A 26,596-nucleotide genomic window follows, 5' to 3' on the forward strand; every position below is an offset into this window, starting at 1 on the left:
TGGTAAAGAGGGTGAATCACCAAGTAAATTCATTAGAATGAAAGGATTCTTTTCTTTCTGCTAACGTATTTATTTTGCATAATAACAATAATAATAATAATCAGCACCATCATCTTTTCCAGTATTTCTCCAGGACTGATCGTGTGCTGAAACACAAACGTATGTGCCATGAGAACCGCGAGAAGAAACCCAACAGAAGTGCCACCAAAGTTGGCTTCTTGCCATCGGAGGAAGATTCTGGTTTCTCCACGCCTCTGAAAGACAGCTCCTTGCCAAAGAAGAAAAGGCAGAAAACAGAGAAAACAAAATCTGGGGATAAGGATAGTACAGATAAATCGGAACACAAGAAGGACAAAAATGACTATTTGCCTTTGTACACTTCTAGTACTAAAGTAAAAGATGAATACATGGTAGCAGAATATGCTGTTGAGATGCCACATTCTTCGGTCGGCGGATCGCACTTAGAGGAAGCAAATTCTGGAGAAATACACCCACCGAAGCTCGTTCTCAAAAAGGTCAACAAGAGGAGCCTAAAGCAGCCACTTGAGCAAAGTCAAACCATTTCACCTTTATCTACATACGAAGACAGCAAGGTTTCAAAGTATGCCTTCGACCTTGTGGATAAGCAAAGTTTACTGGACTCTGAAGGTAATGCTGACATTGATCAAGTCGACACATTGCAGGAAGGGCCCAGTAAACCTGTACACAGCAGCACTAATTATGATGATGCAATGCAGTTTTTAAAGAAAAAGAGGTATCTACAAGCAGCTAGTAACAACAGTCGAGAATATGCCTTGAATGTAAGTACCATAGCATCTCAACCTTCAGTAACGCAGGCAGCTGTGGCCAGTGTCATCGATGAGACCGCTACAGCCTCAATACTAGACACACAGGCACTGAATGTTGAAATTAAAGGTAACCATGACAAAAATGTCATTCCAGACGAGGTACTGCAGACTCTGTTAGATCATTATTCACACAAGGCTAATGGACAGCATGAGATCTCTTTCAGTGTGGCTGACACGGAAGTGACCTCCAGTATATCCATCAATTCTGCTGAAGTGTCTGAGGTGACCCAGTCTGAGACGGTTGGAACAAGCTCTCAAGCTTCCTCATCGGATAAAGCTAGTATGTTACAAGAATATTCAAAGTTTTTACAACAAGCTTTGGACAGAACTAGCCAAAATGATGCCTATTTGAACAACCCGAGCCTTAATTTTGTGACTGATAACCAGACTCTTACAACCCAGCCAGCATTTCCTTCCATGGAGAAGGTCTACACATCTATACCCGTCAATAGCTTTCGGTCGGGAATGAACTCTCCATTAAGAACAACTCCAGACAAGTCTCACTTTGGACTAATGGTTGGTGATTCTCAGCACCCTTTTCCCTTTTCAGGTGATGAGGCAAATCATTCTTCTTCCTCCTCTACCCAGGACTTCTTGGATCAAGTAACTTCTCAGAAGAAAGCAGAGGCACAGTCTGTTCATCAAGCATATCAAATTAGCTCCTTTGAGCAGCCCTTTAGAGCTCAGTACCATGGGGCAAGAGCTGGAATATCCTCTCAGTTTAGCACTGCCAATGGACAGGTGAACCTTCGGGGACCAGGGACAAGTGCTGATTTCCCAGAATTTCCCTTGGTGAATGTAAATGATAGAGCTGGGATGACTTCTTCACCTGATGCCACAGCGGGCCAGACTTTTGGCTAAGAAATCTTTGTAAATAATACTGGCACTTTAGAACACATTTGTCAAAAGGGGGTTGCTCTGTATAAGATGGAGTTCTGTACAGCTTTTAAGAGCGCTATGTTAAAACAAAAGTAAGCTGATATTAGCAAGACCAATAACTGCTTCTTTTTCTCTTTTTTCTTTTTTAAAAAATTTTTTCAATAGCCATCAGTCATTGAACTGCCTGATGTTGGTGCCCCTATCAAAGGCAGTTTATTATTCACTTGTTTGAATCCAGAAAATATTTTACCTTCTTTGAAATTTTAAAATAAACAAAATCCCCAGGTAAGACTTTCCCCCATGATTGTTTCCTTGCTGGTTTCCTTGTATGCTTTGGGAGGACAATTTATTGTCTGATACTATTCACATTGTCATTTCTAAACTTGTCAGCATAGTCGCTGCTCTTCAGCAGGGAATCAACGTGTACTAGACACACAGAACAAACAAATAAGTTTCAGAAGTCAAACAAATGTGGCTTTAAAAGAAAGCATTTTCTAGAAGAATCTTCAGTCTCTCTCAAAAATCATTTTAGACCATGTGCCCTTTATTTCTGCTTTGCATTACCTTGAATTGTGTTTGGAGGGAAAGAAAGAGAATTCTGATAGACTAACTCTACTATTTAAAAGTCTAATTAATTTAAAATACTTTAAACACTTTTTTAAGCAAAATGCCTAACTGCTAAAGCCTTTACTTCATTCCCGAAGTAATGTGTATTTCTTTGTACAGCTGAATCTAGATGTAACTTTTTAATGACTTTTTCATATGCAGAAACCAAGATTTTGAAGTTTTAGTTAAAATACTCTGTAGATGACATTCCCAACTGCAAATTGCTTACACAAACAGTGTATTCCAAGATGTAAAAGCTTGATTGTACCTTACCCTACATACTCATAATGATTAACATAGAGCACTTAGCCAACTTTATAAGTTTTGATTTCTCAAAAAATAAAACCATTTTTAGATGTTTAGGTTTGATACGGTTGCATCATTTTCATCTCATACAGCAGCTCCAGTAATTCTTTTCCATTTACTTGAGATTGGGTATTTTTAGCTTCTGTAAAAACTGTTTTAATTCTCTATCTAGACTTTTGACAATTCCAATTGTTAAATTTATTGAAGTATCCCTGAAAGCTGAAGAAGTGGGCATTCAAATTCCCTGTTTTTTAGTGTTTGCTTTGTAAAAATCACTACAATTTTACCAACCCAAACTGGTGAATGACGGGATTTCTTTTTCCAGCCTAGGAGAGTGATCAGAAGTTTTCATTGCATTTCACAGTATAAATAAACTGCAAAGTTTATCCCTGTACCATGAATATATTTTTTTGAATAGTACTTTGTCTTGAAGTATACAGTATGGTACGATAAGTAGTTCTGTGTGCATTTTTAAGGTGGTAAGATTTGAGTAGCCTAACTATTGTGTAGTTTAAGTTAACAAGTTTCAGATTTTTGAACTGTATGTTCATTCTATTGCACCTTCCCTAAAGGGACACTGTCTGGTAGTTCAAGGCAGTTTAAGCCTCATGTGGGCTGATTAACCAGGGAAAAATACACACACACACACACACACACACACACACGCATATATAGTGTGTATGGTGGTTTTTAAAATAGGATTTCATCCAGGTTTTTACAGTACTGTTACTAGCTGGTGTCTCTCAGACAAAGCCATCAGGTAGGAGAAAAGGCTGCATCTCAAGGGGCTAAAATATATCCTGTCTTTTAAGAAAAGACTTGAGCAGGACCTGGAACAGTTCCCACCTCTTACCAAAGCAGTAGCAATATTTTTCTGAATTTTCATTACCAGGAAACTGATCCCACTTTGTCTTTTCCCTTATGGTAGCACTACCATAGCACTAACTTAACTTGGTACAGTTGAAGGAGAAAGGGCATTTATTATCCATAGCCTGCTTCTTCTGTTGGCAAGAATACAGTTTATATAAACTAATTTCTTAATGCTTTTGTATAAGAAAGCAGGCTTTTGATTTTTGACCCTGTGTGTAATACAGTAAGGCATTTCAGCGTGCTATGATTTAGCAGTAATTTTGTCTGAATATTTGGCCACGACTTGAAAAGAGTGGGCTTCGAGGGAGAAAAGTAAATTCCTTATGGATTATTAATGATATGTGTAAAGAAATTTCTTTGAAAGAATATTTTTAAACTGATCTCTCTGTTTTTCTTCCTTTATGGACAATTTGGTTTTTTGACTTTCCATTCTGTGTTGTACAGAAATAACATAAAGGATCCCTATATCCCAGGAAACCACCTCTTGTAAGGCATACTTTGTTTTCAGCGTTCATTTCCATGACATCCTAGCTTGTGGTGCCTGAATAATACTGTGTTGGCACTTTTGTTCCTGATGTTGCAAGGAGATGGCAATTGTACTGTTTGTTAAATATAGCAAGGAGCAAAAGTAAAAAAAAAAAAAAAAAGGCTGGGTTATTACTGTGTTACTGCACTGCTGTGGGCCCATAGGGAGGTAAGAGGAATGAAGCCTCCTTCTCCCTAAGGAGACTGACTCAGCTTTATTTAAAAAAGCTACTGCATTGACACTCTGGTGTGAGAATGCGATGGAGGACTCAGAGGGAGTGGCTCTCCCGTGCCGTCGCCGCACTTGGGAATCACTCCGAGTGTGTGCGAGGGAGCAGGCTGCTGTGCAGACTGAAGGAACTTGCTCTTCCCTGCAGCCAGACGGGGAGCACCAGAGGAACTGCTGTTCCTTACATCACAGCTCGTTCCCATTCCCTAGCCTGCTGCTGAGCCATTCCAGCTGCACTCTGTGCCTTAGGACAGGCTGTGAGGTCCCGTCTAAGCCGCAGGGACTGTCTTGTAGGGTTCTTCCACGTGTACAATTAAAGCAGTGGTGTGAGTAGTTATCTGCTGATGCTTGAAGCTTTCTGCACTGGAGGAGTTAGCCAAATACACTGCTGTGATTTCCTGAGTACATCCCCTTTTATCCTGGAATAAGTGCTTGTGTAGTTCTGGGAGGTTTAGCTCTGTAAAAATCACTTGCTGGTTTAATAATGGCATTATTTAATAATGTTTTTCACTGCTCACGTTTTGCTGCTTTTAATCTGCTGCAGATGCACACTCTTCATGTCGATCTGGTCATTTTTGTTAGTTTGCTGTGTATGTGTGGAACAAAGCAGCTTTGGTTGTCTATTCTGTTCTTGTGCTGTCGGTATAAGGCTGGGGTGAGCGTGGAGGTTCCCCTGAGCTAACAGCAGGCATTCCTACCCAAAGGTCACGCGAGCACCGGATCTGTGTGTGTGTGTAAGGTGGAATTTTTGGGGATATCTACTAGTGATAGCGCAATGATAATTTTGGAAATGAGGAAATTGATGACATTGATTACCAAGCTCTCGCTCTCTCTCTCCATATATATATATATATACACACAAAGTACATATATATATATATATATATATATATATACACACATGCACTTATTGATAGGCCATATTTTGGTCCTAAATTACTTGACAGTGTCCCTTTTAGCATGAATCTTTTGATATGTTTTACCATTAATATAACAGACAATGAAGGAATCAGCTTGTAATGGTATACTAATAGGCATTTACATTTTCTTAATTTTGATTTGGAATGAATTAATCATAAATGACAAGTTTTGGGGAGAAGAATTAACCATATGTATTACTGTATGTTGGTTTACGAATAACAACATAAACAATTTAAATTGGATTATAAAAGAACAATGTTTATGATCTTGTGTCTCCTAGTGTTGTCTTTAGGAAAATTGTGTTCAAGAAGAAAATAGGACAAGAAAGTATTCATGTGAAATAACACTTGTATTATTTTTATATTGTACTTGTCAGTTTTTTTGGATGATGGGAGCTTTTCGTTGTTAATTGAGAAGTACAGTAAAATCTTGCTAATTCGCTGACCTCTAAACAGAACATCTGACAGGTTTCTACATCCCTCGTGGTCCTTTCCCACCTCTCTGCAATGGTCTAAAAAGTACTGTAGCAAGGTCTCGCACAATAATACTGTACTACTTCACCCAAGTATACTACAGCATCCCTATTAGTATACTGGGAGGCAGAAGGAGTATTGAAAACTAAATTGCAGTTGTCAAAATAAATGAACAAAGTACATTTTGTGATGTGACATCCTTGCTTTTGTTGCCTGCTTCTTCACTATTTTCAAAATTGTAATTTGTAAAGGGTTTCTTAGGCATTGCTGCGAATTATTGGGGTTCTACTGTAACTTTTGGAGTTTATTCTGAAGTATTCCTGTTCTCCTATGAAAACTTTCCACCTGAACAGATACATTATATTCCATGCTTGATCAGAATATTTTTATAGTATTTGTATCGTATGTAGTAACTATTTGAAATGAACCAGAATATTTGGATTAATTCACTCTGAATTTTGCAGCATTGGATTACATTATGTATGTATATTTGCTAACTAAATTTTCTTGGCTTTGAGGGCTTTGATTTGTATTCTTTGTTCGCTTGTTTTAATACCATAACAAATTGCAGGGAAAATCCTAATACTCCTGGGAATCCGTTTGGAAATGTTAAACAGGCAGAAGTATGTTTATGCAGTCGGTACCAGTACACATGTGAACTTTCAAATTACATGGTTGGTACTGAAGCAAATGAATAATTTTACAGAGTTAAATGTTTTACTAAAATGAAGCCTTGTAACTTTGAAAGTTCATTGGACTTAGGGTAATGCATGTTTATGTTAGGCATGTAATGCATCTAGCTGAAACTCACTTTGCAAAGGACAAGCACTAAGAAAGTATTACTGCTAATGAAAAGACATGTCTTTAATTTGAAATTTAAACTTCTGTTCAAGTTCAATTTGCTTTGTGTCAGGGAAATAAATTTATAGTCGCTTTTGCTCTACTCAACATACAAAATCTTCTGTTTCCTTTTTAAAGTTACATCTTCGGGTAGGAAACACAAACTGAGGCAAGCAAACATTTCTAAGAGTTGTTTCTTGCTTTCCTTAATCCAATGGATGGAAAGGTAATATTGTGTAAACGACATTATTTTATTTTTTTATGCAATATCATGCTGTAAATATGATTTATCAAATAAGGATGTACCTATGATTGAATCTTTGATTCTGCACAGCTAGAGTTTATATATAAATATAAATGTGTCTTGACAATCAAGGACTTATGTCAGTCTTCCTTTATGACGTTTCTTATTGTTATGCATTCCATTTGTTTGACTTGAGTATTTGTATTGTCTGTAAAGTATGTAATGTTTTTATAGCTTGTTTAAAAACAAACAGAAAAGCCTGTAAATATGAACTGATCACAGTACTGCTCTGTTAGAAGGCATATGATGATGTACTGTTTGTAAGCAATAATACATGACAGTGCTAACTTGACAAGTAGCATAAGGATAAGTTCCAAAAATACCTTTGGGAGTTAATAGCCTTGTTTGAGTTAATGAATATTCTTAATAATTTTTTAATAAATAAATTCATATGTCCTCCTGCTGGAATATATAACATTGTTTACAGAGCACAATTTCAGTCTCAGAGAGGACAGTCTTTAGGTCTGTGGCTTCATCCACTTTGAGTGAGAAATGAATGGCTTGGCTGCACTTCTGCGAGACGAGGAAGACTGCTAAGGTTGAATAGCTGTGTCTCTAAAGGATCAGAGATACTATTCTGCTTCTGTGCTGATTCCTGCCAGTTCCTCTACATAAATTTGGAGTCTTTAAGTCCTGATACTGAACTGATGAGGCTTGAGCCACCCATAGAAAGGAATAGTTCTCCTCTTATTTCATATGCAGATAAACAGTGAACCTTTGAGTCACCTCTTCCTTTTGAGTTGCATATTTTTCAAATTATGAGCTATGAGATGATGAGATGAGTTTATTCTGATAAACTAGCTGTCAAACTTATAGTTTGAATTGAATAGGTATTAGACTGTACAGAGCAGCATATCTATTTGAACAGTCATCACTGCTTTAGAACCCACCCCCCAATTTATAAATGTATATGACCTACATTTTATAGAAAAAGAAATGTTTTTAAATGCTAGTCATTTATATAATATGTGCTTTGAAGGATTTGCTAGTCCACTTCTGTCACTTTTAGTACACTGGTATCTTTTATATGTAATGTATGCTTTTTATTATTATAATTATTATTATAATTATTATTATTGTAGACATTTCAGTAGAAGGAATTTTGCAACAGTATGAGGGGTTGGAATTTTCATTGTCAGAAATGAATTATACTGGACTTTGTCTGTGTAGTCTTGTCTTTCTTTAAATACTGTCTGGAAGGGAACTTGGTATTCAATAAAGCAAGTGACTTCCTTTTATTTTGAAGGCATATGATACAGCGCTGAATTGGATCTGAAAATGTAATAGATTTGAAGACAGAGAAATTATTACAAAATGTAGTATACAGAAGAAATTGTCTTATGAAAAGCCTGATAATATATATAGTGAAACACTGTTACAGTGAATTTCTGATCAGTGCTATTTTCCTGAAGTCAATATGCCTTCTTTGTATTTCAGTTAATTAAAAAAACCCCAATGATTTGTATAGATAAATTAAGGATAATAGGTTTATTTAGATCATTATACAGTATTTCTTTACCCTACAACATCTATTCCGTCCCTTTATTATCAGACAAAAGACCGTAACCTGAATTCCATCAGTTGGAGTATGTATATATAGGTGAGAGATGGTTTTATAGGAACCTGGAAAATACGAATTTGCATATTCCTTATCTTTTTGACAGAAATCAGTATGTGAGTCTTTCACTATTCCTGTGAAATGAGGAATTTCCTGATACCAAGAAGAGAGAAAGTGTGTGTGTGGGGGGTGTGTGTGTGTGTGTATGTAAGATGTTTGAGTCTCTAGGCCAAAATGATAAAAGTATAAAAGGATTTAACGTAGCTCAACACATGACTTACATTTAATATGTAAAAGAAACATTTAAATTTCATAACTCAAAAAAATAGTTTTGCAGGGAACAAAACTATTTGGATAGCAGGCTTGACCAAATGAATTTTTTTTTTTTTGTTAAACTTGATATATTTTAAATGATTCTATTTCTGCCTTTATTTCTGCCCTAAAAACAACTTAAAATATTTTGGGAGTTACTCTTCCTGTTCATTTGACTGTGAGTGTACTTTATATCATGGTTTACAAAATGTGGCATGAAGGATTGGATTGTTTTATCTGTATAATACAATGAAAGTTTGCTTTTTTTTAACATAATCATGGTGAATGGTATTGTATTCTTAGGACTGATTTATTCATTAAGTGACTTAATGAGTTTCATCACTTTTGACGTTATTGTTTTCTTATGGTTAACTTAGTCTTTTTGGGTTTATAATACCCTTCTATGTATTGTGATACTAAGGGAAGTTATGTTTTTGCTTTATTTTTAATTAAACTAATAGTTTGATAATTTATATTTGCAAATGATGCATTTTAAATGTGGTCACTTGCTGTTTGAAAAATAAAAATATAGAATACTGTTTTATGAATAGACTTAGCAGTATTTTTCACGTTAGATAATTTCCAACTAAATCTGCTTTCTTAATGAGACAGATGAAGGCATGTAAAGATACATAGTGTCGTGCAAGAACTGAGGTGGATACTTTTCAACAATTAAATGAAATATTTAAATATTTGATTTGAAACACACAGAACTTATTTGGGTTTTCTTCTCCCTTGGATCTCCTTGCCTGCTTTGATTATAGAAAACAGAATACCTGACCTTAACTTTAATCCTGATTGTCTGAGAAGATTGCACTGAAGCCACTTTAATAGAAACACCTAGTGTTAGACCAGCTTTCCTTTTGTGATTTTTGTTTGCACTGGAATGAATTTCTTCAGTGCCAGCATCTCCTCACGCACATGAGAATCAGGACTTTGTTTTAATGTCCATGGCGAGAAGGGTGAACTCAGTCACTCAAGATTTCAAGTCTGTTGGATAACAGTATGCCGTGTGCAGTGCAGTATTTTGTAGCATGTGTAGAATATGGAGTATTTGTTGCATAGATTTTTCCATTGTTAAAGCAAATATCTTTAAAAATATTGAGGATCACAGCGTTTATGCACCTGCATAGCCATAAATACGCCCTGTAGCATTAATTACTGGTAATTCGTTCGTGTGTATGAGGCCTTACGTTTCCCTGAATCTTTTTGTAGGATCCTTTCTGGTAAATACTTGATTTTTGTGGCATGCTTGGCTGCGTTGATTTTACTTCATGAAAGAACGAGTTCTGTGTCAGAAGGCATTAGAAGTGGCACAGTACCTTTTAAAGAGAAAGCTGCAGTGAAGCAGCGTGTGAAGACCGGAGCTGTGATGAGGTGAGCGCGGCAGAAGAGCTGGTGGGTCTGGGATGTCACCGGCCCCTCACCCGGTGGGTGCAGCAGGGCCGCTGCTGGGCATCCAGCAGCCACCTGGGGAACCTCCTCTGGGCAGCGGCGGCTGCAGGAGAGGAGCTTCTCATCTGGCCTGGGCCTGGGGGGGCTCAGCAGGCCGCGTTGGGCCCAGGCAGAGGAGGGAGCTCGGCTTCGCTCTCGTTACCCTGGGGACAGAGCGCAGGGCGGTCGCTGACTGCACCAGCACAGACCGAAAGCGGCCGTAGGAAATGCCCCCGCTGAGTGCCTCTGAGCCTGGGAAGCGCTGCTGCCGCGGAGTGCCTCTGTGTACCCCTGGAGCAGGGCGTGAACGCAGCTCCAGCACTGGAGAGGACTTGGTTTCCAACTTCCTCCAGTGTGCAAGTTACGGTATTGCCTTTTAAAATATACCTTATAAACTTGACGTGGTGTGTTAGCATCCAGCCAGCGTAATGACTGCTTTAAATGGTTTTATGTTTGCTGGTTTTGAATTTTGGCTGCACTCTGACTCTGCAACGTGCCTGATGATACAATGTCTATGTACTCACCCGCCCCGTTTGTCTTTATGTTCAGTTACATTAGTTATACTGATTTTCATTTGTTCTAATTATGTGGTGGAAAAAAGAAATCAAAACTCATCATGTCTGCTTACTGACTTTTATGATTACTGTCAAAGAGTAAACTGATTCTGAAAAGATACTTTTCAACATTTTGATATTGAAAAGGATTATCAGAACCTGTACTTCATGTTGAGTGAGAAATAGTCCATTTAAATTGCTTTTTTTTTTTTTTTTTTTTTTTTTTTTTTTTTTTTTTCTAGGATAAGGAAGCAGTGTTCAGTTAAAATAGTTGGTTATTGATTTATTTCGAGGCATTAAAAATATCTCTTTGCAATTAATATTTTTCTTGCAGTGCACAGGGTAAACTGTTTTGTTGTTTCAGGATAGACAGCAATTTATAAACGTTCGTGATTTGAATGTGTATTGCCTCAGGGAGGTTGTCTCAAAAAGAATCCTGTTTGTTGGTTATCGTCTGCATTGCGCTTGCCAAATCAACAGAAGATAGTCTTCCACAGAATATTGTTTGATTTTTTTGTCTGCTTTAGTTGTCAAGACATGAAGTTTAATGAAGAGAGCTGTTCACTGGAGCAGGGGTTTAAAAAGGAGCCCATCTGTGCTGTCTTTTCGAAGCCAACAGCCCTGCCCCGGTTGCTCAGGTAAGTTACCTCCTCTGCAGTGCTCTTCCCCTTTCACACACCAGGGCTGGTCTTCAGGTTCCTGACATCCTTGCTGCACCATCTGCTTCGAATGCATCCGTGTACAAGTCACTGGCAGAGATTAAATAGGATGATTTGGTGAGGTTCCATTTTAAAATGTGCGTGCGGGTCTTCAGCAGAAGAACTCCATCACTTCTGCCTGTGTAAGCAGCCGTGCACTTCATGCAGAAATTACAGAATCCGGTTCCTACCTCTGTTATTTAAACTCACTTCTGGATGTTTGCTGGGTGTACAAGTCACTGTTGTTTTTTCCACTCGCAGTCCGTCTCCGTGGGCAGCTCTGCCGTTCTTCCGCAGGACAGCCGAGACACGTTGCTGCGTGATCGCTGTTGGTGTGACTGCGCTGGGCCAGTGGCTAGAAATTACTGCCTAGTCCCAGATTTGGTGCTGACATCTTTTTAGATAGATCAGTGCCTTGGCAGTAGCTTGTACGTAGCTGCCCTCGTTTAGAGGAGGTGATACCTTCTCAGCAGCTATGGAAATGCAAGTACTACCACTGAACATGTTAATTTTCACTTTTACTCACATAAAATCTTTGTTTTCGTCATCAGATGTGATCATTAGTGCCATTTCACAGAGGCAGAAGTAACAGCTTTTGTTAGATCAAAAGCACTAGCCTGGCCCAAATGAAACCAAAAGGATCCATTTTAGCTGTGTAAATGATAAAAAAAATACTTTTCTGCTGTAATATGAATAATGACTGTAAGTATTATACTCTGAAAATATAAAATGTGTAAATATTATACTCTGAAAGCTCTTCAGGAGCAGCACATCCTTAATCAGTCTTGTCACAGGATAAACTTGAGTCTTGAGAGACAATAAAGCATCGACTGCGAGTGCTGGGAACGTTCAGGGTAATTGTGAGGTAATCTTGACCATGCAGTGGTGTGCAAGAACAAAACAGAGGATGACATCAGAACCTGCGTTTTCTTCCATTTCTCTTGCCAGTTCCTGAAATATCTTTGTTAAAAAGCTAATACAGACAGAACAGCCTGAGAAAGATACAGCTCAGAAAGACATAAGCAAGTGCAAGGGTACCAGTGGGACAAAGTGATCTTTTCCTGCAAACCAGGACTCTGAAAGGGGGATTTTCTTTAGGACTACATCTGTTACCTTAGAGGAAGTGAACAGGATGATTGATAAGTCTCCTAGTCAAACACGTAGCTAGAATGATGGATCTTGTAGCTACTTCAAAATGAATCGTAAGGACAGTATGAGTCCCCACTGGGGGTGTGGAAATGTACTCTGGCAGTATTGGCTCTCACAGACCTGCTGCCTGACAATCCATTTTAAGGAATTGAAACCAGAATGCTTGTAATGATGCTCAGGCATTATGTTGATAACTGCTATTGCACACACTGAACAACACCAGGTAAAAATCCATTTTAAAGGCAAAGTTATTTTACAGTTTGCAGCTGCGAGTGAACTTGAAAAAGATGGTCTCTTCATTTAGTCTGAGAACATACTCTATATCACAGCCCACAATTTTATGGTCAAGCTAAGGTTTGTAGGTGATTGTGATTAGCTAAACTGGGTAGTTTATTCACAGTTTGTGCTGTGTGTGTACATGGAAATTGCACACTGCTGTATTGAAAGATGTGTATTTCTGGCAGCTGAAGATGATGAGGTAGGTGACAATATCCACCCTATTAAGAATCAATCCATTCCACATTTCACAGGATGGCTCAGACTTGTGGATGTTTCAAATTTTCCTCTTACTGACCCACCCCTGCACTGCTTCTTTCTTTCCCTGTTTCTGGAGGCCATCTTTGTATCTTTGACACCTCTATTGTTCCCATACCGTTCTGTCCCATGTAGCCTTTTGTCACCCTCTTAAATCCATTTCCAGGCTCCATTCCCTGGAGCAATTTCCAGCTAGTGACACCACATGGACCATCAAAAGTCTTCTCAAATCAAGGTTCAGGATGTCCAGTGTGGGGGTCTGCCAGGCTTCAGGTGTTTCCATCTGCCAGTCCCCAGGACCTCTGTAACTTGAGGGAGAGGATTCCAGCTGGTCTGTGGAATTCACAGTGTCCTTTGCTAGCCCTGAAAGCACCCGAGATTTGAAAGACTTTGAGAAATAATTTTAACTCTTTAGTTTCATTTTTCTCCCCTTTTATTCCCTGTAGAGCTAAGGTACTCAGCATAATGAGAGAGAATTTTAATTAGGGCTTTTAGAAAACTTTCTCAATTTGTTTGTGATAGTTTTCCTGGAAGGCCCTAAAGTGGTGTGCAGTAAGACTGACATGAAGACACTGGTTCCGAAATGCACACAGCCCTGCTGAAGGAGGGCTCCTGCTCTTGGAAGGATTCTCTTCACAAGCAGGAGAATGTTGAAAATTGCCATGACTAAAATAGGAACAGAGATCAACACTGAACATTCCTGAAAGTGCTTCTCAGCAGTGCTTGGTGATTTTAATGTGTCCTTGAAAAAAAAGCCCCACCTTTTTCTGGTTTGCTGCTGTGGTTTTTTCCAGTGCAAAGGCAGGGTTTCCCAAAGGAGTGTTCACCAGTGGCAAGTGGCAGTAACAGCTGGCCCAAGAAACTTCTTTAGCACTTCCAGGTGTGCACATGTGTGTGGGGAGGGCTCCTGTAAGTTCCTGCAGGCAGGCTACAGGGCTTGGTCCTCAGGGAATTAGTGACTTCATCAGTGCTGCAACAAATTCAAGATACTTATTTCAGCTTTTTCACTGGCCCTCATGACGGTAGAATCTGGCTGAACCTGTTCCCTGGTAGTTGTAGAGTGTAAAAAGGAGGGAGCAGAGGAGAGCTGCTGAAATATTCCAGGAATGGGATATCCTGGGGGGCTATCCATAGGATTGGGATTGTTCAGTTTAGGGGTGACCTAATTGCAGCCTTCCAGCACCTGAAGGGAGCTTAAAAGAAACACTACAAGAGCATGTAGGGGCAAGACAAAGGGGAATAGCTTCAAACAGAGAGCAGATTTAGATTAGATACTGGGAAGAAATTCTTTTCTGTGAGCGTGGTGAGACACTGGAACAGTTTGCCTGGAGAAACTGTGTGGATGCCCCATCCCTGGAAGTGTTCGAGGCCAGGTTGGACAGGGCTTTGAGCAACCTAGTGAAAGGTGTCTGCCCAAAGCAGGGCAGTTGGAGTCAGGTGGAGTCAGTTGGATCTTTAGGGTCCCTTTGAACCCCAGACATTCTGTGATTTCCTCAGGCTTCATCCTCTGTTGAGAAATCATCTGTCTTCCCTGAACTCTTTGCTTGCCTTTTCTGCCACTTGCAGAAATTTGGTGGTTTTATTCCAGAATAAAGGCTTGTTCACACTTTGGTTCTGCAGGAAAATCAAAACAGGTTCACTGGATTGCATGCATGTCTTGTAGGAAACCTTTTTGAGAGTTAAAATGACTCTAACTCATTTTGGAAGTAAATTAAATCGAAGTGTGCATCAGGAGCTTTCATGAAAGGTGGCTGGCTCTAGATTTTGATCCTCTTTATACTGAGACTATCCAAAATTCCTGCCTTTGATTCAGGTGGAGCTTTGCCTGTGCAGGGTCACAGGATTTCTTGGCGGCCCAGGGCTGGGAAGTAAGACTGCATCGAGTTCCTATTGAAACATCGCTGCAGCCACTTCCGTGCGGAATCAGAGCCCTCTTTCCCCGCGGCCAGCGTTTTCTCGAGCAGCCGTGAATTTGCTCATTTATTCACTAATTTTGTCAGACTCCTGAGAACAGCAGATTTAAGCGGCGACCTGCTCCCTAACCCTAACGATTTCTGTTTCCCACGCTCGGCGCTGCGGGGCTCTCGGCGCTCCAGGACCCGGCGTGTCCCGGGCACGGGTGGGACCGGCCCGAGCCGGGCAGATACCGGTGCCGCCGCGGGGGCGGGCGCGGTGCCCGGGCAGACGTGGCAGCGCCCGGGGCCGCCCCGGCGGGAGGCGGCGCCCCGGGAACCGGCGGGAAGGAAGGAGGGAGGAAGGGAGGGTCCGGGAGCCGCCAGGTGAGTGGGGTCGGCACGGCGGGGACACCCCCGAGCCGGGACAGGGAACCGGCCCGAGCCGCGGGGGCCGCCCGGAGACCGCGCAGGTGGCGCCGGGCTCTGCCCGCTGCTCCCTCCGGCGTTGCGGAGGCTCGGTCGGGGAGGAGGGAAGGGAGGGAGGTAAACGGGAGAGAGGAAAGCTGAACAATTAAAAGGATGGTGGGGGCAATAAAATAAAAAAAAAAATAAGGAGGGGGTGTGGAAAAGAGAGCCTCCCCCCGCAAAAAAAGGGTAAAAGAAAAAAAGGCTAATAAGAAAGGGCGTGGGGAGGAAGTTAAAAAAAAAGAGTAAAAGAAAACTAGAAAAATGGAAATAAAAGAGAAAAAAGAACCAAAACCAGGGAAACAAAAAGAAAAAAAAAAAAAAAGGCGGGGAAAAATTGAGACAAAGTGAATTTTTAAAAGGAAAAAACAAACAGAGGGAAGAGGGAACGGGTAAGTCGGAGCGCTGCCCGGGCAGGGGTGGGCAGCCCGGTGCGGCGGCGGCCGCAGCCCGCGGCACGAAGGTGTTGGCAACGCCGTGGCCGATGCCAAACCCAAGCTCTCCGGCCACTCCGGAAAACTGAAATTGCTGCGGGGAGTCCGGACTCGTTTCCCACCTCTGGTGTTCCGCAGCCTTCGTTGCTCTGCGGAGATACGTGAAAACAAAACGAGCTCGGCAATCGTCCTTGGCTGATGCGGTAAATGAGTAACTGCGAACAGCCGAGCGCTGCTCTGTGTGGCGTTACCTTCGCTGCACCGATGGCTGCTTCATTTCCCTTTAATTCCGCTTTCCTAAAAGAATCCTAAACTAGGTGTTTTTAAGAACGTGACCCGAAGAGGAGTTGAAGGGATTTGTTAAAACTTTAAAATGCCGTTGGCTGCTGGGTCCCTTGGGAGGAGAGGCTTTGGGAGCACCTCCTCGGGCGGGGACGGAGGCTTCGGAGGTCGTGGGACCACACGCAGCCGTGCTCGGGAAGGAGTTAACCTTTCCTCTGCAAAATCAGCCAGCTGCTGAGCAGCTCACAGCAGCTTCGATGTGATGATTAATAAAATAGTGCTTTGAAAGGAATGCAGGGCACAGAAATGTAATCTATAGGAATCTGGTTTTGCAATTAAACATAGAAAGAAGCGTTGCAGGAGAAGGAGATGAGCCTTTGTAATGTTTCTGCGAGGTTTGCTAATGCTCTTCTGCTCTCTTGAGTGCTAAATGGTATGGAAAGATTAAACCAGACGCTCTTCTTTAATTTATAGCCTGGTTATTGTGTTTGGCAGAAACTTCAGGAATAATAACAGCAATTTGCTTTCAAGTTAGAGGTTTGCTTATATTCGAGGAAAGTTGTGTCTGTTTAGTTTATTTATCCCACTGGTGTGTATAGCAGAAAAAGCTTCTTCAGGGTTGGTGACCTAGATTCAAAATAGCACCTAAAAATATTCTTGTGCTGATAGAGTGCTGTGTGGGGCAAGAGGAGGGCACCTGCCCCAAGGACTTTCCACTCACAGACCCTAAATTGCTGAAATACTTGCATGTTCATGGATTGGGATGTGGCTGTGTTTGTGTTTGTTCAGCTCCCACTTCTGTGTTTTACACCCCCACCCGTGTTTTCTTTGGCTACCTTGTAGGGGCCAATGGATCCATGAGTTGTGGTGGGATGTAAATAATGGCAGAATTGGGTAATAAGATTTTTAGGCAGTTGGAAATGCCACGGAGGAGCAGTAGTGCAGAGGCAATTTCCTGGCATTGTGGAGGAGGAAGATCTCACACCAAGGTGAGCAGAAACTGAGCAGAAAGAGCTCTGGAGCACAGGGCAGGAGCAGGGTTTTAAAGCAGAGAAAAAGGAAGGAACTGGTGAGATAAGAGGATTTAAATGTCTAGGCAGGTAACATTTCTTGCTAGGCGTGCTTTGGGCCTAAAATCCATGTGTGCAGCCCTTCTTTCTGCATTTTTGCTAGTTTCAGATGGGTAATATGGGTGCATCACACCTATCCATGTAATGCTACACACCGGACACACTGAGCAAGTCACTTCAGCCCTGAGCTACCGTAAGGGGTTGGAGCCAGCTCCTTCTGATTCCCCTGGTGGAGTGGTTTAGGAGGACAAGGCGCTGCAGCCTGCCTCTTTCTACACACCTAGATGGGACTGCTGTGGCAGACTGGAGTTTGGATGACCCCAGTGAATGCTTTACTGAGTGAAGTCTCTGTTGAGGAAGGACTGCACTGGTGATTCTTAGGAGAATATGGCTATTCAGTTGTAATCTTGTTTCACAATGGATATTTTCTTCCATTTTTTATTACCATAGCTATTTGAAAAAAACCCCCATGAGCTTTGTTTCTTTGGAGTTCATCTGCTCCTGCTGCTTTTGCCCTACTTGAAGCCCCAGTCTCCCCGTAACAGCAACCATTTGTGATATTGTGAAAGGCTTATTTGCTTCAAGAAATGTGGAGGCAGCAGCAGGGCATCAGTGACCTCTTATGGCTTTGGTGCTGCTTAACTGGCCATGTGGGCAGGGCAAAGAAAAACCTCCCGTGCTGGCCATTGTACCCCAGCTGCAGGAGACCTTCTGCAACTGAAACACTCTGGTGGAGCAGCATCTGCTTTGGGTATTTAATACTGGGTATTTCGAAGTAGAGTAATAAGGGCAGGATGGTGAAAGGCATTCAGACCCTGGTGCAGAAATCCTGAGTGACACAAAGTAGTTTCTGTATGTCTCTGTGCAAGAGGCAAAGCACATTTCTGTTGGGTTCCTGCCCTGTGCCTGTGATTAATTTGGTCACTGGTCTCAGGTAAGTTGTCCATCCATTGGTACAAGCCTTGTGTGATCACAATTTGTTCTTGTAAGTGTGTAGGCTCAGCTGGCCAGCAAACTACCAGCCCCAGGAGAGCCAATGATCCAGACAAAGTGCCCTCTCCACATTTGTGGAACAAGTCTTGCTCCCCTCTGGCTGCAGCCCTCTGTCTTACCTAGGCATGGTGTACTATATTGAGGAATAGCCAAAAGGTCTCTCCTGACACCTGGTGTGGAGACTGTGGGTAACTGAATACACTGGCAGGACCTTGGTCTGCAAAAAGTACAGATAAAGGAGATGTGATCAAGGCTATGAAGTGATGAGTGGTGCTGGGAAGTGAATAATCCAGGTGTCCTATGCCACTGGAGCACAGGAGCATGCAATGACATTACCAGATTTAAAACCAACATGAGGAAATGCATTTTGCAGACAGCACTGTGGAGCTGTTGAGCCAGTGCTACAGGATGCCGGGGTTAGATTTGGAAAAGGCTACCAAGGGCTGTGAAATGTGTAGCTGATGGTGGAGCCTGTGCTGGGAGCAGGGCTTGGGAGGGTGCTGGGGGAGCATTGCTCTCTGCTTGCTGTGGTGTTGCCCTGGTTCAGCATCTGCTGCAAGCTGCTATTGACTCTGTGGACAATGGCCTTGTGCTTTGGCAGAGTAAGAAAGCAGCAGTTGTGCCTTTCATCTTTCCTGCTTTCACAGTAAAGCTGGAATAAAACCATGAATCTTCTACAAAAGAGGACCCAGCACTGCAGGAATTTGAGGGAGCTGACCTTCCACTCAGAGCAGCTTCTCCTGTGGTTGTGTTAGAGCTGTGCTTTGGGCAGGCGGAGGCGACGCGGGGGAAACGATGTTCAGCCGGGATGATGCCCGAAGTGAGGGATACGTCCAAGAGCTCTTCCATGAGGAAGCACAGCAGGTATGTCATACTCCCTTTCCCAAATTTCTATCTCCATGGCCTCTGCACTCCTGGTCATCTCTGTGGCAAGGGAACAGGACCGAAGTAACAAAACTGCCCTTTGTTTTGCTATGCAAATCTGAGGTGTGTGACTTAGAAGAGAAGCGTTGATTTCCAGAGGGCAAGAGGAAGCAGTTGCCATCGGAAAACTGCAGTTTCCCTGGAGTTTCAGATCTTGGTTCCAGCAACTCTGGAAAATCATTATGCCCCAAGTCCCAGAGTCCCATGTCTCCTCAAGAAGCAAAGGGTCCTGACCAGATATCACTGTGATGGGAAGACCATCTTAATCTACTCTGTTGGTCCGAGCTGGTCCAGCCTGGTTTATCATATCCTCTGAGGAACTTCTCCAATGCTCTGAGGACCCTGCTTGCCTTGGTGGAGTGTTTGGTAGGGACAGGAGGAGAAGCACAGTGTATAGCTGCAGGCCCTGTGAAGGACCCTTGAATGGTATTTTTGGTTCATGCATTGGGGTAAATTCACTGAGGCGCAGTAGAGTTCTTTGCTGCTCATCCTACAAGAATATAAACAGGGCATTGTTGTGGGGAGCCCTCTGTTTCAGGGCCCAGGCATCCCAACAGCCCTTCATCTAGGGACAACTCACAGCAAAGGAGTGTCTTAGCAGCTGTTGGTGGCCATCCCCTTGTTGCTGGCTGGCCGTGGCACCACTTGTGCAGCCTGCCCGTAAAACACGAGAGGTAAACCCCAGGCTTTGCTTTTCTCTAGGTATCTCAAACACAGACCAAGCCCTGGTGGAAGATCCAGCTGTTTGTATGGGAGCCGGTGCTTTTTGGAACGTGGGATGGGGTCTTCACCTCCTGCATGATCAACATTTTTGGCGTGGTTCTTTTCCTGAGGACGGGATGGCTTGTGGTGAGTGAGTGCTGGCTTGGTTGAATGTTTGAATAGACATCTTCCTCTGCCTCTCCTTACCTGGTATCTCCATCACCACCCAAGTGTTTTGGGTTCTATGCTCTTCGTTATAGAGCATGCCCTATGTTGTTTTGCTCATGCCCTATGGTGTTTTGTAGCTTTTCAAAAAACTAAAATGTCCAGCTGAAGTGGTTTTTGTGAGTGGTTTCCTATCTTAGCTTTCAGAAAGAGAGAGGCAAACACAAGAACCAGCCTTGACAACGAACAGGGACACCCTTGTGTTGTTGAGGAGAAATTAGCACTTTTCAGGTAAAGTAGTTACAGCCACTTCTCCATCTTCCCAACGCCACCGAAGGAGGTCTCTTCTAAACATGTCAGTGTTGGGAGTCCCTGATTTTTGGAATGGGCAGTCCTCAGTCAGGTGAAACTGTCATTGCTGTCAAAAGATCTTCCACTGCTGGGTCCTTAATAGTATCTCACTGAGGGCCAGAGCCTGGAGTACTGTCCACTCCTGACGCAAAACATTGTATTATGCCTCAAAATTTCCCCTCAGAAGACGGCAAGCTTCCCCAGAGATGGATGGGATTTCAGCTTCAGGCAGAGTTCTTGTCACAGGCATGGAAGGAGCAGGAAGACACTTGCATTCTGTACTGGAACTAGCTTTGCTGGAGGTGTTGAGGGGAGCTGCAGTTGTCATGGTGGAGATGATTTTTCCTTTTCCTTCTGATTTCATTTCCTCCACCTCTCCTTTGAAAGTAAGTTGCTTCTGGAGCAAACAAAAATATAAATAAAGCCAGTAAATAAAAGCAAAACGGAACCAGCTGGAAGCTAGCATGAAAGGGAAGGGAGGAGAAGTCAGGGTTGGCAGAGAGCTCCCCTGGCAGAGGACAGTCACACATCGAGCTATTCCCAGAGACGGGCTCTTGCTATAAATTTTCAGAGCTGGAGCTGGGGCTGGTGAAGCTTTGCAGTTCCAGGGGACCTAATCTTGCTGAAATGTTCAACAGGGGCTGCTGCTGCACTAACCCCTTCCAGCATGCATGCATAAATAAGCATCAGTGCTTAATGGGGGCTTTTTCTTCCCACTTTCTCCGCTTGCTATTGTTGCTGTGAGTCCAGCATTTCCTCTCCATCTTAGTGTTAACCCTTTCTTCTGTAGGAAATATCGGATTGCCCATTAACTTTCTGGAAAAGCCCAAGGCTAAGTGAATGTTTGCATATGTTTGCTTGCTTTTGCTTTTTTTTTTTTTTTTTTTTTTGTTAACTGAAGCATATAATGTTTATCAACTATTTAACCTGTGGTAAGCAGCTGAAGGAAAAGAACAATTGCCCTTTTAAAAAGAAGTATGGGGTTGGGGTGGGCTGTGGTGCTGACCCAACTACAGCTGTGTTTATAGCAAGCCTTGGCTCTGTTCCCCTCTGACCAGATAACACCCTTGTCAAAGGCAGCAGGATGCTGAACCAAAATAGGATTTTATGATGATAGCAACATCCTGGATATGTTTCTGTTTTTTCACAAAAAAAGAGAAAAGGAAAAAAACCACAAAAAACTGGGATTTCAACCAACCCCAGAGCAGGGAAGCAGCATTTTAGTGCTGGTGATTAAAACCCCATCACGGCTAGCGTGACCTCAGAGAGGAGCATTGCTGGAGCTAGGTTGGACAAAGAGGATATAGACATGGCCTGGAATATGAGCAAAAGGAAGGGAAGCCAGATGTTAACAAAGCACTGGGCACTGGAGGAGACTTCTGATTGCCGTGCACTGGCCTGAGCGATTTGTCAGCGGGGGAAGGTGGGCTGGAGCACAGGGGGAAAACTCCTGACCCTGGAAAATAAATTACAGCCATGCGCGAGAGAGTGGGAAGGCCCCGAGCTCAGAAGAGTTCTTAAATTCTTTCGGAGGTACTAAACACCCTCTCTTTCTGAAAATCAGACCCTGAACGGCAAACTGAACCCCAAAAAAGAGTTTGTGCTGGTCCTTAAAGCTGCCAGCGGGGACCTGCAGCTGTGTTTGTTCAGAGGCTTTTTCTCTTTGCCCCGCAGTGAGATCGTGGCGGGTGCAGCGGCTCCTCCTGGGGCTCTCCCTTCGCCCCAAGCAGGAAGGGTTGTGTTTTTACCCTGGGGTTGAATCCTGTGCAGAAAAGTCCCCCGAGTCCAGGCAGGGCGAGAGCCACCTGCCGCTCTGCGCACGCCCGCAGATAAGGGCGGGCGCACGCTGCTTTATGAGAGTGTTATTTATCTTCCACGCTGCCTTGCCTTTGGGGTTTTGTTCTTTGGGATCTCATTGTTCGGAAGGATCAGAGCTTTCAAAGGTAAACGTTCTGAAAAATTAAAATGCAAGCTTGATGCCGTTAATAAATCAGTCGTTGCAAATCCCAGGGGTTCAATTTTGAAACTACTTTTTGTTATGAAAGTGTTTTGGGTTTTGTTTTTTGTTTTTTTTTAAGCATGTCGTTCTGAACCGTGCAGACAGGCAGTGATCCTATGGTGGCTGAATCATTGTTTGACCTCATTCCTTTTAAACCAGAGGACAAAATCAGTGATTCATGGAAGAGCCCACTGACAGAGCAGAACTTGCTCATGCAAAGGTCTGCCCAGCCCCAGGCTCAAGGGCAGGACGGGTTCCCATCAAAAGGGTGCTAATAAAGGCTGTAAATTTGGCAATCAATTACATTAATTAGACAAGTAGGGGTGTCTGTGTGTGTTTCTTTTAATCTGTAATGACTCCAGATTCATAGATCACTAGTGACCAAAAGTGTGTAGGTTCTTACTCTGTCCCAGCAGATTGGTGTGAATTAATCTTTGATTTTTTTTTTTTTTTCCATTCCAGGGAAACACTGGCATTGTAATGGGCATGTTTCTGGTGTCCTTTGTCATTCTGGTTGCCCTGGTGACAGTCTTGTCTGGAATTGGGGTGTGTGAGAAGTGCAGCATTGGAAGTGGAGGAGTCTACTCCATGATTTCTACTGTCCTTGGAGGTCAAGTAGGGGGCACCATTGGCCTCCTTTACATTTTTGGCCAGGTAATTAAAAAAAAGTTACTTGAAGAAAATTTGAAAACTTTGCAATGCAGATACTAACCTTGTGCTGCCCTGCTGCAGAAAGTCACGTTTCAGGTAAAATCTGGGCAACGCTGCACGGTGCTGGACGGCATGGGAGAGCACCACAGGGAGCACTCATCCCCACACTGCTCCCCAGGAGCAAGCCTGAGCACGGCAATGTGCTGCCTGGCGGAGGAGCTGAGTGTCTGGACAAGCCGTGCAGGTCGTGTCCTCCCATCCCAAATTACCCCCACTGCCAGGACATGCCCTTGCTGGCGGGAGACTGAAATTAAACGAAGCAGGAGAGGGCAGGGTGGTCAAGCAAAGCTCAGTGGATGGCTGTGGACTGGCAGGTTGGCCTTGGCGTGCTCCACGTACCCTTAGGGATCAGGCAAGGCTTGGCTGCTTCTCTGTGGGAGCCAGCAGAAGTGGAGCTGGTGTGGGAGGAGAGCTGGGCGGGGGTAAGGGCCACAACTAATTGACTTCTTGCGAGCCACAAGTCACAGTTCTGGATTTTCTGAAAGATCCCAAGGAGCTGTTGTGGTGGTGAAGCACGAAAATACAGAAGTAGTATACAAAAAGAATGGAAAATAATCACTTAAACCTGCAGTAACTTAACCCTCTCCCCCCATAAAGATGTTATGAACAGTATAAAATGTGGTGAGCAGAGAAGCATTTTTATGGAGGCTTGTTTTTAACTGACTGGCTTACAGCAATCTGCAAAACCCCTTAACAGCCCCCAAACCAAAAATAATCCCCTCTTCTCCTTTCACTCCAGATTAAAAGCAAGCGTCCATAAAATAGGAACTGATCCCAGTTACAAGCCAAGATATGGAAAGGGGCCACACATGAGAATCCTTCCTGTCATATTTTCCACTCTTGCTCTCCGAGAGGACCCCATCTGGGAAAGCAATCAGGCTGCAGCCTGTCCTGAGGGTCGTAAAAGCCGGGCTGCAGCAGCCCTGGCCGCTGGCTTGGCATCCTGTGTGCACAGGGGCTGCGGGCTGGGAGCTGGCAGCTCACCTAACATCGCTTTGCCTGCTCCCGAAAGCTGCTGCTGCCTTTCCTTTCTCAGCTGTGCTTTCTGCCCAGCGTGCCCTGCACCAGCTGAGGGCTGATTCGCTGCTCCAGGATGCTCAGGGAGTGCTGTAACTTCTGTCATAAGGCAACTGCTGCCAGAAATGAATGCAGGGAGCACTCCCCATTCCCTGGCTGGGGCAAGTGGGGAATGACTGGCCACATGCTGCAGAGAAAGACTCTCAGGGTGTAATTCCTCTGATTGAGGTGTCTGCCTGTGATGGAAGTGAATCCTCCAGGATCTCTGAGTTGTAGGTGTCAGAGTCTGAACATGTGAATGCCATCAACCTTGCTGAAAACCGCACAGGCCCTGCAGCTCCCAGGTATGAGCCAGGTTGTCCTGAACATCCTCAGTGAGGCAGAGCTGAGTCTGTCCCAGGTGGGGGATCTGCAGTGAATGAGGGTTCTGCTCTTGCTCTCTTGGGTGGGGGTTTTCTCCCTTCCAGTCGTGTGGGAGCTGCACATCTCTCATCTGTGGACAGGGATGGCGGGGCAGCAGGACCCAACCAGCCATACCAAATATCAGCTCTCTGCCCTGACGTGGTTTTCCAGGGATGCCATGCACAGGAAAGGGCTGTTGCTGAAATGTCAGCTAAGCGGGAATTTCGGGAGGGAAACTTCCTGGAGTGTTTTTGGAGAGTTGTCCTGCAGTGGTGTTTGAGGCCTGAGCCTGTGCTGCAGATGTCCTGTGCTGCAGGCTCTCGGCCACCCGGGGCAGAGTGTGCCCTGTCCTGCTGTGAGGCAAACAGGCAGCTTTCCTGGGAGCTCAGGGGGCACGGCTCACACAACGCGCTCTCCTCCAAAGCGCAGGCTCCATCCCAGCAGCAAGATGGAGTTTGCATCCAAACTAAACACCGAGTTAAAAATATCCCCTGGGAGGAGCAAACCGCTGTTCTTCAGGCAGGTGTTGAGCTGGGACCCTTTCCTCCAGAGAAACAGAAGAAGGGAAGAACTGTAGAAGTTGACTCATCCTTTTCTCTCTCAGAGGAGCCAGCGTGGTTTCTCCTGGAGGGTTTACAGAGGGCAGATGTCCCAGTGGAACCTCTGGGCTGCTGGCCCTAGCAGCCAGCCATCCCTGTTTGCCCGAGCAGCAGCTCCGCTGCCTTGGCAGGGTGCTGCCTTACAGCAATAAGGTTCAGTCCCTGCAGGCCAGAGTAACTTTAAAGGTTGTGACAGCGAATGTCTGGCTGGCTGGCTGGCTGGCTGAACAGAGGCTCCCACAGCCCGGCATGGCGGCTGTGGATGGGGATCCCTTTTTCTCCCGTGGGGCACTCACAGAGCCGTGTCCCTCAGTGTGTTGCAGGTGCCATGTACATCACTGGCTTTGCAGAGTCCATTGCAGGTGTCCTGAGCCTCAGCAACATCTGGGCAGTGCGTGGCATCTCCCTGGCTGTCCTGCTCGGCCTGCTGGGAATCAATCTGGCTGGGGTGAAGTGGATCATCCGGCTCCAGCTCCTGCTGCTCCTCCTGCTGGCTGTCTCAACACTGGACTTTGTCATTGGGTCCTTTACACATCTCGATCCAGGTAAAGCTGGGGGTCCATTGCATTGGGGTCAGCAGGCTTTAGTTCCCTGGGGTTTTCTCCTCAGCTGTGTTTGTGAAGTGACACTCACTTGGACAGTGGTAGAGTTCAGAGCTTCCAGATGTGTCCCCTGTCCTTTGGTACTGATCTTTTAGAGACAGCCCATAATTTTGCAAGGAGTGTTTCCAGAGCATGATGGAAGATGCCTTATTAATTTAGGTGTTTAACCCCAGGGACTGAGCTCTCATTTCATGCTCTTGTTACATTTCACTTGGAGGTTTTCTAACAACAGAGACCATCTGTGTTTGCAGTGTTCCTTGTGGCCTTCTGCTGCCTAACTCGACACTGAGCATTGTGCCCATGAAAATGGAGGACTGTGAATTTGAGCTATGGAGATCTTGTCCGGAGATCTCTGAGGTCACTGGGACCCCGGCTGTGCTGTGCTGTCCACTCTGCCGGGTCTGCTGGATCACAGGAGGGAGCGGGCTGAGGGCGGGTGACCGCTGGGCTCTCAGGACCCACGAGTGGGAGTTCTCCCGCTAACTTTTCCCTTATTGAGCTCAGCCTGCAGTGACAGCTCCAGCTCAGGCAAGGGGGAGGCTCAGGGCTCCCTGATCACACCCAGTCCTGCTCCCCTCTCTGCTTGCGGGGAAACACGCCTCGGGACGCCGCAGCCACTCCGGCCATAACGAAGTGTAATTAGCCGAGTAAACAGAAGGTGTCACCTTTTTCTTGGCTCCCTCCGTGTCCGGCAGCACCTTGGGGGGGGGGCTGCAAGTGACCCGCTAAAGCGAGTTTAAGGGAAGCTCTTCAGTTTTCGTTGACGGCTGCGATGCGGGCGCTGGGCTGCGCGGCGGGAGGTGTCGTGCGGGCACTCGCGGTGGCACGAGTGTCATTCATTGTGTGCCGCTGCTGCGGTGTGCCAGGGGGACAGAAGCGGCCGCTCCCCTGTCAGACCGAGCCTTACGGAAAGGAATTTGCACTTTATATTTAGCATGTGGGAAA

At 44.2% G+C, this 26,596-nt stretch overlaps 2 protein-coding genes across 7 annotated transcripts in view; both read left to right on the plus strand.

The window, feature by feature from the left end:
* The window catches only part of ZNF148 (zinc finger protein 148), a 37,708-nt gene extending 32,543 nt beyond the window's left edge, over nucleotides 1–5,165 (plus strand). For all 4 annotated transcript variants that reach the window (XM_040069782.2, XM_040069781.2, XM_040069783.2 and 1 more), the window contains one exon: nucleotides 123–5,165. In XM_040069782.2, the coding sequence (XP_039925716.1) occupies nucleotides 123–1,709 (1,587 nt within the window). In that variant the 3' untranslated portion in view covers nucleotides 1,710–5,165. The remainder of the gene's footprint in view (nucleotides 1–122) is intronic.
* A 10,093-nt stretch (nucleotides 5,166–15,258) lies between these two features.
* SLC12A8 (solute carrier family 12 member 8) overlaps nucleotides 15,259–26,596 on the plus strand; it is a 50,602-nt gene continuing 39,264 nt past the window's right edge. For 2 of the 3 annotated variants that reach the window (XM_040070187.2, XM_058421397.1), the window contains exons 1-5: nucleotides 15,259–15,319; nucleotides 18,827–19,043; nucleotides 19,806–19,952; nucleotides 22,783–22,974; nucleotides 25,363–25,594. In XM_040070187.2, the coding sequence (XP_039926121.1) occupies nucleotides 18,975–19,043; nucleotides 19,806–19,952; nucleotides 22,783–22,974; nucleotides 25,363–25,594 (640 nt within the window). In that variant the 5' untranslated portion in view covers nucleotides 15,259–15,319; nucleotides 18,827–18,974. Of the gene's footprint in view, nucleotides 15,320–15,771; nucleotides 15,793–18,826; nucleotides 19,044–19,805; nucleotides 19,953–22,782; nucleotides 22,975–25,362; nucleotides 25,595–26,596 lie in introns of those variants that run through there. The other variant, XM_040070189.2, reaches the window with a different exon arrangement.

The sequence above is a fragment of the Hirundo rustica genome, chromosome 7 (assembly GCF_015227805.2).
Source record: "Hirundo rustica isolate bHirRus1 chromosome 7, bHirRus1.pri.v3, whole genome shotgun sequence".
Lineage (NCBI taxonomy): Eukaryota > Metazoa > Chordata > Aves > Passeriformes > Hirundinidae > Hirundo > Hirundo rustica.